Source organism: Lipotes vexillifer, unplaced genomic scaffold, assembly GCF_000442215.2.
Source record: "Lipotes vexillifer unplaced genomic scaffold, Lipotes_vexillifer_v1.1 scaffold1008, whole genome shotgun sequence".
NCBI lineage: Eukaryota > Metazoa > Chordata > Mammalia > Artiodactyla > Lipotidae > Lipotes > Lipotes vexillifer.
This window is the reverse complement of record NW_006772616.1, coordinates 314,456-329,814: the sequence shown is the minus strand read 5'-3', so window position 1 is coordinate 329,814 and position 15,359 is coordinate 314,456. Positions and strand designations below refer to the sequence as shown.

Genomic DNA, 15,359 nt, shown 5'->3' with positions numbered 1-15,359 from the left:
TTTGCGGTATGCAGGCCTCTCACTGTTGTGGCCTCTCCCGTTGCAGAGCACAGGCTCCGGACGCGCAGGCTCAGCGGCCATGGCTCACGGGCCCAGCCTCTCCGCGGCATGTGGGATCTTCCCGGACCGGGGCACGAACCCGCGTCCCCTGCATCAGCAGGTGGACTCTCAACCACTGTGCCACCGGGGAAGCCCTGCCATATATGCTCGAAAAAAAAAGTTAAAATTATTTTCCTACTTAAGATTATAGCTTCTAATTCTCCAGATGTAAACACAGCTTTTGCTTTGTGGACTCATTGCCCTGGAGGGGAGCAGCACAAATCGTACTCTGTTATTGCTCTCATTTACAGGAGATGGAGGTTTCTATGCCGCACCGCATCCAAATTCATGAGATGCTGGGCTCAAGGTGGAATATAGAGAGCCGCCTGCCACAAATATTTCAGAATTCCTCTAATGTATTCATCATATTTTTAATGTGCTCTGCCTTCTGAAGTCCTAAGTGATATATTACAAAGTATGAGCTTCAGAAATCAGACAAGTTTAGGTTTTGGAAATGAGAGCAGGTAAAACTGCTGTGTTCAAGGTCCTGACTCATTTTTAAAATATGCAGATTAAAACGGGGCAAAGAAAACACTGATCTGCCTGAAAAAGGGTTGAACATGTGCGAAACAGTTAAATTTATGTAGCTACTTATGCAATAAGGATGTAAAGTAGGAACAATAAGCCAGGGTATACATGTGTCATTTCTTTCCTATACTCATAACTCTGCCTTTTTCTTCTACCTTATGCTGTCATCCAGTGTTCCTTTTCATATTAACTCTTACCTTGAGAGAATGAGTATTCCACAGAACAAAACTCATTTGGGGCCCATTTCTTGAGGACAGAGCCTGTGTTTTCTCCCTCTTTTATAAATCCTCCTGGTACCAAGTGCTATTTTGTGCATTCAGCATCCCTCAATAAATGTTATAAACTTTCTGAACGATTCATGAGACAGCTAACGTGTGCTGTCTGCTAACCTGGGAAAAGGGGATGGGTTGCCGTAGAACTTTCTTTTTCTTATTTATTTGAAAATATGCTCTTTGGCAAGATTTTTCTGGGTGAAAGAGAAAAGTCCCTCTAAACATTCATCTAAGATACCAGTCTAAAAAGAACGGAGTATTATTTTCTTTTTTCTTGTCTCTGTTGAGATATAATTGACATCCAGCACTTTATATGTTAAAGGTGTATAGCATAATGACCTGACTTGCATAAATGGAGTCCCTTTTACTCTTATTTTCTGGCACACAACGTTATTATTTGCTGTAGGAATAAAGTCAGAATATTTTATGATTTCTGCTTTTGAGAGTCACTGTTTTTCTTTTAATCAACATTTTCCCTTCTTTAAAGTGCATATTTTAAATGTTAGTTCTTAGAATTTTATCCCATTTAGATTTGTACATTTCCAGGTTGAATACTGGGTCCTCCATACCTAAGTGGAGAGAGAAAGAGAAAGGGGAGAGAGAGAGGGCAGAAGACAGAGAGAGAGGGAGAGAGACTGAGAAAGAGAAAGAGAGAGAGAGAGATTGAGAAAATATTCAGTTTCTTATGAATGCTGGACTTAGGAACTTAAAAATAGCATCACTGCCCTCCCCTTTCCTCTGACCCAGCAGGATCCAGCTGGTCTTCACTAAGTTTTCACTTTGTGCCAGACGCTGGGCTGGGTACTTTAGGTACATTACCTAAAGGCTGGCACCTAAGTATATTGATTTCCTATTTCTGCTAGGAAAGCTCACGCTTTGGAATTTACAAACTTGCTTGAGTACTTGCTCATAATTCGACTCAGTTCTTCTGACTCCAGAGTTTATGCTCTTTTAATTAGGACATGAGACATTCAGCTCTTTTCAATGATAGTTGGTTAATGTTTTCCCAAGAAGCAATATAAGTAGTGATTAAATAGGAGAAAAAGAGACAGGAATGAAAAATACCAAAATGTTAATAGTGCCATCATTGTCAATACTTCCATGATGACCAGGTGTCAATTGATTTAAAAACAATAAATGATCATAAACATAGTGATTAGTCTTCACGGTTCTATAGTTCTACCCCATATTGAGTTAAATAGGCTTCTGTTATTTTTTCTGGGAATGTAATGATCATTTGTTTCTTAGTGTATATGGGAAACTTTATTCCTAATTTCCAATTTGAAAGTGCATTTTTGAACAGTCAGTCTGTCAACTGAGAACTACCTGTGTACTGATCATTTTAGGTTTGGAAAAACTCTTAATTTGCCCCCCACTGGTTTCAGCTACAAGTCTATCACACTATAAGTAGATGGGGTAGAATAAAAATTTTGTCATCATTTGTTCCTTGGAGTTAATTAACATGGATTTCTTTTTTCCAATCCTAGGTGTTAACATGTATCACCACTTCTGTGATTTCATCAATCTTTATATTACTCAGCACATTAATAATTCCTTCAGCACAGATGTGCACGTTGTGATGTGGGACACAGTGAGTAAAAAGAGGCTCCCTGCTTCAGCGCTGTCTTTGCCTTGCTTAATACCTGTGTGACTCTGATCTTGTGTAGTGGAATTTTCTAAGACACACACATTTACATATACTCATGTACAGACACACATCCATGCGTGTGTAGTTGTGTGTGAACGCCTCTGTGTGGCTGAATTTACATGTAGGTATAATATGTGGGCAGATACAGGTGTGTGCATATACCTTTATTCCTGGAATTTTAGAATGAGGTTGTGGAAGACTTCTTTCCCCCTTTGGGCAGGTGGAGCTCAAGTTTCCTCTGAGTTGGGCATAAAAGACTGTCATTCACTTAACCTCCGTGACTCCCCACATGACCCATGAGAGGAGAGCTTGCCTCTGTTTACAGTTTGGCCTCTTATAATTACCATCCGTTTTGCTTCATTGCAGCTTCCTTGTTATTTCCTGCTTTATGCCAGGCTGTGCCGTGTGTATCTGCACATAAATACACGTGTTGAATCCCACCTGCTCTGGGCTTATTTGTTTTTAGTGCAGTCTTTTCTTCCTTCCTCTCTTTCTTTGCCTGCCTTTCCCCTGCTTTTCCCCATAGCTGGCCCCTCCACCGTCCCAGGTAACCCCGGGGAGTTGCCCCAGTGCTCTCACCTGTGAAATGGGATTATTACAGTGTCATTTTGAGGATGAAGCATACCGTGTGCGAACAGTCACAATGCCTGGTCCACAGCACATGGCCTCTGAATGTGAACCATGACAGCGACAGTGGGCAGGAGAACACGTGGTGTATAGTGTACACGAAAAGGGCTGCCTAACCTGGGCAGTGAGAACACCCATGGAGAACTCATCTCAGGGTCAGCCAGACCTTCCAACACCCAGGGCGCTTCTAGGCCCCCTTCTTGTCCTGAGTCTGTTTGGAAGGCTAGTGCAGGGGAACGAACCATGGCTTGCTGGCAGGGCAGCATCAGGCATTGCTTCCGGGGAGTCCTAGCAGCCCGCATAGCACAGTTCAGATGCATGGAAACGGGATCCACCTGGGGCAGGTATAGATCCCATGGGGGCCAATATCTTCTGGAGCAGCTGCGCTGGCCAACCCCCCAGGATCCTGAGAGACACAACCAGTTACAGGAGTCCTTGTATTCTTCCCCAGTCCATATGCAATGTACGCATCGGGTGTCTTTTAAAATTATAAACAGTGCTACCTAGAGCATAGGGGAGACGTAGTGTCTTGTTTCCAGAGAGTGGAGCTAGAGCATTAACTGAACGTCAGGTTCTTGTGCAGAAGGGCAACTGGTTTTGCTAATGCTTGTTTTGCTGCTAGGAGGCTGGTAGCGGAGCTGTGTGGAGAGGTTTTCATGACCATGGCTCCCTAGGCCGGTAGTAGTCTGACTTCATGTCTGATTGATGGGAACGGGTTCTGATATTCCTGGCATGCTAATGCTCCCTTTTAGTCTCCTTTGTACGGATTTCCGTTTCCCTCTTGTGTTCCAGTTTTGCTGCCACCTCACTTCCATTTCTGGGCAATGTTTCAGGGAGCAAACGGATCAGAAGTTCCTTTCCTTTCCTCTTTTTGAGTAAAATTGTGGCTTTCAGGCCACGTTACCAGCTATTGGCAGCTCTCATTTAATGCGCACAACCCTCCGTGGACTAGGGTTTTTGTCCCTTTATTTTACAGATGAGGAAGCTGATGCTTTGAGTGGCAGGCCGTGTCTCTAGGATGAAACAGTCAGCCAGGGGTTGAGACAAGGGTGCCCGTCCAGGCAGTCTGCCCCCAGACCTGTGCCCTGCAGCCACAGTGCTTTATCGCCTCCCTGTACTTCCCTGCAGAACTTGTTAAGTTGATGGAAAGTTTTCCAGAAGCTTCCTTGTATCTTGTTGCATGCTCTTCTGTGGCTTCCTCTAGTGGATTGAGTTAAACTGAGCCAGCTTCTACGAACTCCCCCTTCTTGGTGCCTGCTGGGTGGAGTGAAGAGACCGCATGGCCACCGCAGGGCTCCCTGGTTGCTCAGTTTACTGGGTGTGTGATGTTAGTGCAGCCTGACTTCGACTGCCCTGGACATGCAGGATGCATTTAGCCGAGCAGGTTGGCCTGCCTAGTGTGACCTCCCTCCTCTGCCCCTCTCTGTGCGTCCATTTTAAACCTGTTTTCTTGGTCAGAGAGGGCTTTGCTCGTTGCTCAGTCAGGGTCTCAGGACAGGTGAGGGCCAGGTTGTTCCAGAACTGAGGCCCACAGAATCCTGTAGCTTGGAGGGGGATGGTGGTGAGGTGTTGTGTGGCAGTAGTGCTGATCACATTTAATTTGTTTCCAGTTCTTTGCTCTTTACGGAAATGCTGTCCTGAACATCCTTTTCATATACGTATGTCTTTACATAGTCATCCTAGCGTTTCTGCAGGGCAGATTCCTATAACTGGAATTTCTAAGTCATAGGTTGTTCAAGTTTGAGATATACACAACAGGGAATTTTATGTCATCTTTAAGAACATCCAGATATTCTTCATCATAAGACTGGAAAACCCCTCCTTCCCCTGTGGCAGATAATTTGAACTTCAGGGACTTCTAGAGAGGAAGCTTCTAGAGGTGGTTATGACTGAATATACTACATGATTTCTCTGAAAAGGGACCAGTCAGCATTACTTTATTTTATTATTAAATTTTCCTTTCAAAGGTATCTTATTTTATCCCAAGTATTTTTTTCTCAGGAAACTGTCTAGAATCACTTCTTTTAATTGTCCTTTATTTATTATTGAACCAAAACTGGGATATTCAACTTTTGATGGTGTTGAGAAGGGCCTTTATTAGAACAGCACTGGAGAAACATCGAAGGAAAGAATTTTTATTTTTTATCACCACATCTAACAGTTCTCAATAACTTTGAAATAACTCTAATATGTGCAACATAAAATTTTCAAAATCTGAAAAAAAAGAGTGCTGTAAAGATAAAAAGACATGAACATAATGAACGCCATGTATAACCAACTGTAGACCTTGCATGTAACCGTACAATACGTATTTCTTAACTTCTTTTGGCTGAATTTTTCCATCTAAGTTCTACCACTTCGAAATAAATGGACCTCCTTCCTTCAGCTGATGGAGCACGTAATTAATTTCTACTTTTCAAAAATGAAATGCATTTGGTAAATGTGCCAGAAAAAACTGGTTCTCATCGAAAGGCAACTGCCATGTAGAGGTTACAAGCATGGAGTCTGGAACCAAAGAGACTGGATTTAATCCCAGCCCTGTAAACGCAGCAGTTCTACAGTTGAGGCAGATTACTTAAACTTTGTCTCAGTTTCCTCATTTGTAAAATGGGGATAATGGTATTCCCTCGCTCATTAAGTTAGTGGGGTGGTTTAATGTGTTAATAATGTCAAGTTCTTAGAACAGTGCCTGAGATGTAGGAAGTATGCAGGATACTATTAATGTTATTATTATTGGGACTTCTCTGGTGGCACAGTGGTTAAGAATCCGCCTCCCAACGCAGGGGACACGGGTTCGAGTCCTGGTCTGGGAAGATCCCACATGCGGTGGAACTACAAAGCCCCTGTGCCACAACTACTGAGCCTACGCTCTAGAGCCCGTGAGCCACAACTACTGAGCCCATGTGCCACAACTACTGAAGCCCGCGTGCCTAGAGCCCGTGATCCGCAACAAGAGAAGCCACCGCAATGAGAAGCCCGCACACCGCAACGAAGAGTAGCCCCTGCTCGCCACAACTAGAGAAAGCCCACGTGCAGCAACGAAAACCCAACGCAGCCAATAAATAAATAAATAAATTTTAAAAGTTATTATTATTACTCATTAATGTCAATGGGGAATTATTTTATTCATTAATCAATAGGGACATCATTTCCTAGAGTTACATTCATTATGTTTCTTTTTTAATAAACTTACAAAGGGTCTAATCAGTTTTTTTTGTTTTTTTTCTATTAATTAATTAATTTATTTCTGGCTGTGTTGGGTCTTCGTTTCTGTGCGAGGGCTTTCTCTAGTTGCGGCAAGCGGGGGCTGCTCTTCATCACGGTGCGCGCGCCTCTCAGTATCGCGGCCTCTCTTGTTGCGGAGCACAGGCTCCAGACGCGCAGGCTCAGTAGTTGTGGCTCACGGGCCTAGTCGCTCCGCAGCATGTGGGATCTTCCCAGACCAGGGCACGAACCCGTGTCCTCTGCATTGGCAGGCAGATTCTCAACCACTGCGCCACCAGGGAAGCCCCCATTATGTTTTTAATGTTAAAACTTTCAAAGCATTTTCTTGCTCTCAGATTTCTTTCCAGAAGTGTATTCTGTCTGCTCTGATGGGTTTTGCTCCCTGAGCATATCACAGTGTGTACAGAAGGTGGTGTACATATGTGTTGTGTGTATCTGTGATTTGGATAGAAAATTCACGGGGGAAAACCCCCCACAATGACTGCAATTTTAAGGACATGAGAAGAAAAAAGGCTAGGATGGAAAGCTAAGATTATAATTGTGGTGATTATTTCTGATGATATTACATCAGATTAGGGACTTGCTCAGGCCCAAGATGAAAATCCATTTTTTTTTCCTATGGATTTTATGAGCTTATTTCGGATTACTGGTTCTTAATACTAAGAAGCTAATTCAGGTATTTTCTCACATTTTTGAAAAGCCAAGTTTAGCCAAATTCCCTAACTTATTTTGTTTCCATTTTCAGAGCTCCTACGGATATGGTGACCTGTTCTCCGATACATGGAAAGCATTTACTGATTATGATGTTATACATTTGAAAACTTATGATTCCAAAAGGGTACTGAAAACTTTACTGAAATGTCTGTAAATAACTGTCATTACAGATGACTCACTCATCAAATAAATATTTAATCTGAGTTTCTATGAGCTATTACCATTGATTTCTAACTCAGTTTCTTTTGTAATAACTAGAATCATCATGGTTATTAACCATGTAGCTTTTAAAACCTTTTGTTCATAGCTTTTTCAGGAATATGAATTTCACTTGAGTGAAACAATTGGCTATGCAAAATATTTTGATGCAAAATAGAGATTAATTAAATTATTTTCTGTAATTATTAGTGCTGTTTTGGTGTGAAGGGTGCAAACTGTGTTCTCTTACCTTTTAAAATATCTTCATTCTTAGGTATGTTTTAAAGAAGCTATTTTTTCCTTACTCCCCCGGATGAGATACGGGCTGTTCTATAATACCCCGCTGGTAAGCATGTCATCTGTGGTTAACATTCCCATTCAGAGAATTTATTCTTGATGGATTTTACATATACTTACATATAACTTAGACTTACACTTACAACTTGAGAACATCTTAAATAGTAATGCAGATATTATTCATTGTAATAGGAAATATTTTTTTATTTTAGATATCTGGCTGTCAAAATACCGGATTATTCCAGGCATTTTCTCAGCATGTACTACACAGACTGAACATCACACAAGAGGGTCCCAAGGTAATGACTACATTATGGGTTCTGAGGTGGTCTTGACTTTTCACCCCGAATAAAAATCAATACCAGCTTTGCAGAAAAAGGAGATCATCAGCAGACAATGTTTTCTGGGTTGTTTTCTGACCTGGAGTGATTTGAAATCAGATGTCAACAACCGAGGAAATTTCGGTAAACTAAGAGATAGTGGAAGAATGTGTTTTTTTCTCTTTTTCTTTTCCTTTTCTTTTCCCTGTATCTCTCCATCCTTCCTCAAACTCCTACCCAGCCCACATAAGCTCTGCCCTCAAATCCACCCAACCAACCAAAAACAAGTAGTGTAATGAACGGGTTTTGCCTTCTGTGGCTAAAGTGGATGCATTTTTATCCCCTGAGAGAACTGTGAAGAAATCAGGCTAAAAAAAAAAAAGTTTCATAAAGGTGTCCTTATTGAGTTTCATCTCTCGGTGAAAATCACATTTTAAGTTCAGTTGTTGATTTATCTGTCCCGGCATACACAGCATTATTTTGCCTTTTCCACAGGACGGAAAAATTCGAGTCACCATTCTCGCACGGAGCACAGAGTACCGGAAAATACTCAACCAAAATGAGGTTAGTTTTGGGGATGCATTTTTTTATAGCGTCATATTGAATTTCACTTCCTGTGACTGATGTGCTTTATTTTTTTCACATCATACTAAATGCTTTGATTTGAAATTATTAGCTTTTAGCAAAGTCTGATGGCTGTGCCCATTTTATTTATTGGATTTCTATTGCAAGTCATCAAACCATCCATTGCTGAATGAGCTTTGCCTTACTGTAGACGTTCATTACACCACCTCAGTGTGGAAACAGAGACAAAACTGCTTGAGTCCCGCCTCTGCTGCCATGGATTGCCAAATTTTTTGTCTCTGGGCAAACTAGCAGCAAAACAATGGGAGAGTATCTTTGGGGAGATGGCTGATGGACTGTGGCAGGACTGTGGCATCCAGCAGCAGATTAAGTTGGAAAAGTCTCCATCCTTTTCATGGGTGTCTTAGAAATTGTTCACCTCTTAGCCTCCCTGACTCATTTCAACAACATCAATTCATAAATTATACTTAATCTCAAGGAGATCACCATGGAAGCCTCCCTACAACAGCATGACTGGACGATGTCCTTGCAATAGTAAGGTTTACTCGAATGTGGATGGCCTCTAGAAGCTGGAAAAGGCAAGGATTCTCCCCTAGAGACTCCAGAAGGGGTGCAGCTCTGCCTACACCTTGATTTCATCCCAGTGAGGCTTCTATCTCATTGTGTAGGACTTCTGTCCTACAGAACCATAAGAGGATAAATTGTGTTGTTTTAAGATGATAAGTTTGTAGTAATTTGTCACAGCAGCAAATAAAAATGAAGACACAGAGAGAGAGATGCAGCTGACTTACTTATTTGTAAATGACTCTGGCTGCAAGAGTAGGAGTAGGGAGATTGATTAAGAGCCATTGCCCCGATAAGAGTTTAGATGAAGGGGGTGACAGTAGGGATGACAAAATAAGTGGTTTCAGGATATATCTTGGAGATAAAGCCTATGATACTTGTTGTGGGAATGTACAGTTATAGCCACAGGTACGGCCAGGAGAGGTAGTGAGAATCAAGCGTGAACTCCTGGGCTTTTAGCTTAAGCAGTTCAGTGGACTTGAGATGGGAGGGAAATTGGGGGCAGGTTTTGATGGGTAAAATGTTTCACACAAATTAATTTGGATGCCTAACAGGCTGATCCAAATTATGTAATTAGCATCTCTTCTCGAGATGCATATGGATTATGGAGGACATGAACATATGGTGTAACGAGGCATTGATTGTGAGCCGTGTGGATGAAAGAAATGAACAGTGTACGTATGTGTGTTTTAAACACCTGGAAGTAAAAGTATCATGTAATGCAGTGTTGGGGTAGACAGGTGAGAAGCCTCATTAGCAGGCAGATCAATAGTATGTATTGATAGAGGTAACGGGTATTGGCTGCAATTATGTACCAAGTATATTGCTATGTGCTCCCCATACCTGTACGGCAACTTTCCCAGCAAACCGAAGATATAGGTATTTTATTATTATTCTCTATTCTGGACAAGGACACTGAGGCTTATAGGTTAAAAAACATGCCCAAGGTCACCCAGCTAATGAGCAGAGTAATGAGGGGTGAGCCAGGTTCGTCAGGGTCTGAGCCTGCGTCTTCAGCAGAGCGCTCCACGGCCCTAACACAATTTGATCTTGGAGGAGACCGACCCACTTTGCCTCCCAGTCCATCGGGAAGGGGCAGGAAAGAAGTCCAGTGGAAGGGTAGCATCAGTGGGTGCTGCGCTGCAGCCATCGACGTTTTCAGATCCAGCTCCGCAGATCGCCCGGATGCTCTTGCCCAAAGGTGGGATTTGGTAATTCAGCTCCAATACCAAGCCAAAGAGCGCCCAACTGGCTGCTTTTCTCCCAGGACTGGCGTCTCTTGGAGAGGCAGCTCCCAGGCAGAGAAGAAAGCACCTTTCTCTTTTCCTTGACTCGTGAATAGATAGCAAAACCCAGATGCTCTCATTAAATGATGGTTCATGCAATCCTGCCCTGCTTCAAGATTAGAATTGTGGGGGACATAGAGAACCATGACGATGCATTCGATGATCGATTAATCGTACTTAGTTGTTTTCTCTTCGCTAAAAGTATAGTTTTCCTGCGTAGAGATGTTGAAAATATTATTTCTGCCCGGAATTTAGTATTTTCGGTGGATGAGTTTCCAAAGCACTAGGGGTTTGTCTGAAATGAGATAATGGGTAGGAAGAAAATTCTGGAGCAAAGTAGGTACCCAACGAATATATGTTGAAAGTTGAGGGACTAACTATTGGAATAACAATAGCTAACACCTCATGTGCGTCTATGTCAAGCCCTTTGCTCTTATGAGTTGTCACCCCGCGGCCTCATAGCAACTCAGAGCAGTGCAATTTTAGGGAGGTAGCGTATCCTCCCTAAAATGCAGGCGTGGAGCCTGCACTTGAACTCAGTTAAGGGTTAAACACAATAGACCTGAAGGATATTTAACGCTTGAAAAATATTTTGTATGAAAAATAAAAATTTGGAGACTCCAAGGTAAGTAAAACAGAAGAGAAGGAAGGAAAAGAAATTCTAAAGGTTTCTCTTATTTTCCCAGCTTGTAAATGCACTGAAAACGGTATCTACATTTGAGGTCCAGATTGTCGATTATAAGTATAAGTAAGTAATAACCCACTCTTGGGCAGACACTGTCGTCTTTGGCTTTGATGAGTTAATGGGGGAGCGGAAGGGCTTTGCGAACGGGAGTTGTTGGCGCATGTAGACCTGGAAGGGACAAGCGGACGCCATCGGTGAATGAAATGGGCAGGTGAGGACCCCGGCCGTAGGGGTTGGAAGCTCTTCAGCTGTGAGGGGCCTGATGTTGCCGCGCCATCCCTTTTTTAAAGAGAAGTGATGAATCCTGATTTTCATTTGAAATTTCTGAATTTCTAAAAGTCGGTAACTAATTCCGAATTTAAAAAAAAATGTTGTAGGGCTTCCCTGGTGGTGCAGTGGTTGAGAGTCCGCCTGCCGATGCAGGGGACGCGGGTTCATGCCCCGGTCCGGGAAGATCCCACATGCAGCGGAGCGGCTGGGCCCGTGAGCCATGGCCGCTGAGCCTGCGCGTCCGGAGCCTGTGCTCCACGACGGGAGAGGCCACAGCGGTGAGAGGCCTGCGTACCGCAAAAAAAAAAAAAAAAGGTTGTAGGCTTCATTTGCCTGCTAGCTGCTGGGTTTCAACTTCTGACCTACTCTATGGGAATAATTAAGGGAATAATTTGAGGTTCATCAAATAATATGAGGCTTCTAAAAATCTTTTAAAATATTACATTTCTTTTAAAATTCTGATACAAGTAAACAGCTTGGAAAGACAGAATCTGCCTATCATTTACTGTCTAGGTAACCCGTGCTGACATGAAAACAATAATACTGTAAAAATAATACATGTTCCTGGTAGAAAAGGTCAAGCAGTATAGAAAAGTTCCAAAGGAAAGTGAAAACTTTTCACTCCCTCCTTTGCCCACCCACAATCGTAGTCTTGTTTTCCAAACAGTTTTTTTCTATGTATAAAAAAAAGTATACATATACCAGCATAGGGTGCCTGACACAGCTAGGTTTAAACTTATTGGTAAGTGTGGGAGCTTTGCACCTCATTCATTATACATTTGTTCATTTATACAACACATCTTTATCAGGTACCTACCATGGGCCGGTCACCAGGAATTGGCAGTAGGAATGCAGTTATGGAGGAAGCATGGCTCTTGTCTTGAGGACCTCAGACACTGAATATGAATAACTAGCAGTTGCAAGAACAGCTGTCATTTATTGAGACTTATGCTTCCCTAGCTCTGTCTCATCTCCCTCTTCTGAGAGTCTTGTGAGGTTGGCAAAGCTATTCCTATTGGACGGGTGACACCTCGCCACGGTGACCCCCCCCCCTCGTTGCCACCTGAGGTAGAAGAGGGCCTGGGGTCAGGATGAAAGAACTGGGGGCGGGGGGTGCACCTCTGAGGCTCTGTCGCTGACTGGCTTTGAAGAATACGTAGGGGTTTCCCCGATGAAGGAAGAGTGACAGTAAATTCAGACCTCGCCAATCTGAGGGACACAGTAGTAACCTAACGGCATCGAGGTTTGTGAGTCCTGACCTTTGGGCCTTTCCCAGAAATAATAACTCCACGGATATATTCCCCCGGACAAATGCCCCTCCTTGCCTCGGTATCGGTTGGCATTGCTGGGGAAACTGAGGCACGTGTACCTCGTGTGAGACACACTTGGTGGCTTTGTCTCCCTTCCCTTGTGCGGAGTGTGGGGTTTCTGTTCTGCTGGGAGAGGAAGCTCTTTAAAGAGGTGAAGCTGATTAAGAGGAAATTTGCTTTCCCTTCTTAGATGCAAGCGGACCTATTTATTTTTCTTCACTTTGAGTGGGTGGGACTGGGAGATCGGATTCCATTATGTTTATTCAGAGTGTTAGCCTCTGTCCAGCATTTCTTCCCAGACTCAATGACTTTCGGTTCAGAGTTTGCACATCTTTTAGTGTCTTGAATTCAAAGACTACTTTTACAGTCCCAAGGTGCATAAAATTGTGGATTTATCCCTCATAAACCCACAAAGACAGGAAAATGCCCTCATGGCATCCAAGACAATCTTAGGAGTACCCAGATGGTAATCGAATGACTCAAATCACACAAGGAAGAATTTATTTTATTTTGTAAAAATTCCTATATGATTTTAAGGAAATAGTTTTCATTTTGGTACGAATATATCATAACATCACTTTAATGCTTGCTAATTTCATTTTTCATAAAGAGGGAGCAAGCCTCAGGCTCAGAGCTCTGCCTTGCACTGTTATCTACCTAGATTGGAATAATGCTTTTTAGTTCCATTATATCTATTTTTACAGTTTTGTTCGTGTCATGAGTTACTGGTTTTCCATTTAAGACAGGTATAAAAGTTTTCTTCTAAAATAAGAAAATGTAAGCTTAAAAAAAAGTGAACTTAACTTAGAGAAAATGTTATTAAGTAATTCAGTTGTTAATTTCTGGAGTAGATTTGAAATTGGCAAAAAAATATCATGGCAGAATGTGCTTTAAATTGGGAAAGATACTTGTATGAACGCTGTTGCCATGAATCATGAGCTCCACGCAATTTAATACTTTCCCTCTCCTCTCCTTTTTTCTTTTGTTATTCTTTATGCTCACAGGGAACTTGGGTTTTTAGATCAGCTAAGGATCACGCATAACACGGACATATTTATTGGAATGCATGGAGCTGGTCTTACCCATTTACTTTTCCTTCCAGACTGGGCTGCTGTGTTTGAACTGTAAGTGTTTGGGGACAGTTTTACATTGAGGCAGCTGATAATGCTTTTTCTGCCAGCTGAGGCTTTCATTCAGAGCATCAAAAGGCTTAATATTTAGTCATTACAAAGAAGTCACATCATGTAGGCATCTAAAAAGAAAAAAAGACCTAAAACTAAAAATGTGAAGTCTACAGCCTGCCATTGCCCTTAGCAAGCAAATATCTCTTTCCTTCCCCATCTCAGCAGGATTCGGGAGATGTGAATCTATGGTTTCCTTCCTCTGCGTGAATTTCTGTGTTCCTGTCAAACTGAAAGCATCTCCCTGCAATCAGTGTAAATATTGTGTTAAAAGAGAACCTGGGGCTTCCCTGCTGGCGCAGTGGTTGAGAGTCCGCCTGCCGATGCAGGGGACACGGGTTCGTGCCCCGGTCCGGGAAGATCCCACACGCCGCGAAGCGGCTGGGCCCGTGAACCATGGCTGCTGAGCCTGCGCGTCCGGAGCCTGTGCTCCGCGGCAGGAGAGGCCACAACAGTGAGAACAAAAAAAAAAAAAAAAAAAAAAAAGAGAACCTGTGTGTTGCCCACCTATGTTCATAGCCGCGTTTTTCCATTAGCCAAGAGGTGGAGGCAACTCAGTTGTCCATTGACTGTTGAATGGATAAACAAAATGTGATACACACACATCCAGTAGAATATTATTCAGCTTAAAAAAATAAAGAAATCCTATCTCATGCTATATGACAGGGATGAACCTTGAGGACATTATGGTAAGTGAAATAAGTTACTCTCAAAAGCACAAATACCATATGATTTCACTGATATGAGGTACATAGAGTAGTCAGATTCATAGAGACAGAAAGTAGAAGAGTGGTTGCCAGGAACTGGGGGGAGAGGTGAACGGGGACTTAGTGTTTAATGGGGACAGAGTTTCACTTTTGCAAAATGAAAGCATTCTGGAGATTGGTCACATAACAATAAGGTATACTTACCCCTGAACTGTACACTTATAAATGGTTAAGATGGTAAATTTTATGTCATGTGTTTTCTACCACAATTAAGAAAAAGAGAGATAGGGGCTTCCCTGGTGGCGCAGTGCTTGAGAGTCCGCCTGCCGATGCAGGAGACGCGGGTTCGTGCCCCGTTTCGGGAGGATCCCGCATGCCGCGGAGCGGCTGGGCCCGTGAGCCATGGCCGCTGGGCCTGTGCGTCCGGAGCCTGTGCTCCGCAAATGGGAGAGGCCACAACAGTGAGAGGCCCGCATAACGCAAAGAAAAAAAAAGAAAAAAAAAAAAGAAAAAGAGAGATAGAGAGTTTGAGTACCTGTATGCCTGATGAAGAGCTCAGCTCCAAAACACAAGCCCACCACTTTGCCTAGTGCTCACTGATTCCATACACAGGGAGACTGAGGCCTCAAGGGGAAAGTAATTTTCCCAGGGTGTTCCTTTAACTCAGTGGTTGGTTATGGAGACATGGACTTCTCTCCTTTAATAATTCTACTCTGGATACCAGTAGTGATTACTGTTACCTGATTTCCCCTCCTTGCATCTGAATATTTTGATTTTATGGTCACATTTTAAAAATGACTTGACTTGGCATTTCTTTTTTTCTTTTTCTTTTTTTTTTTTTTT

General features: G+C 42.7%; 1 protein-coding gene across 2 annotated transcripts in view; it reads left to right on the top strand.

Moving 5' to 3' along the window:
• EOGT (EGF domain specific O-linked N-acetylglucosamine transferase) overlaps positions 1-15,359 on the top strand; it is a 29,789-nt gene that overhangs the window by 9,747 nt on the left and 4,683 nt on the right. The window contains exons 7-13 of one of the 2 annotated variants that reach the window (XM_007447640.1): positions 2,387-2,490; positions 7,145-7,237; positions 7,586-7,657; positions 7,821-7,907; positions 8,424-8,492; positions 11,050-11,111; positions 13,633-13,752. In XM_007447640.1, the coding sequence (XP_007447702.1) occupies positions 2,387-2,490; positions 7,145-7,237; positions 7,586-7,657; positions 7,821-7,907; positions 8,424-8,492; positions 11,050-11,111; positions 13,633-13,752 (607 nt within the window). The remainder of the gene's footprint in view (positions 1-2,386; positions 2,491-7,144; positions 7,238-7,585; positions 7,658-7,820; positions 7,908-8,423; positions 8,493-11,049; positions 11,112-13,632; positions 13,753-15,359) is intronic. The other variant, XM_007447641.1, reaches the window with a different exon arrangement.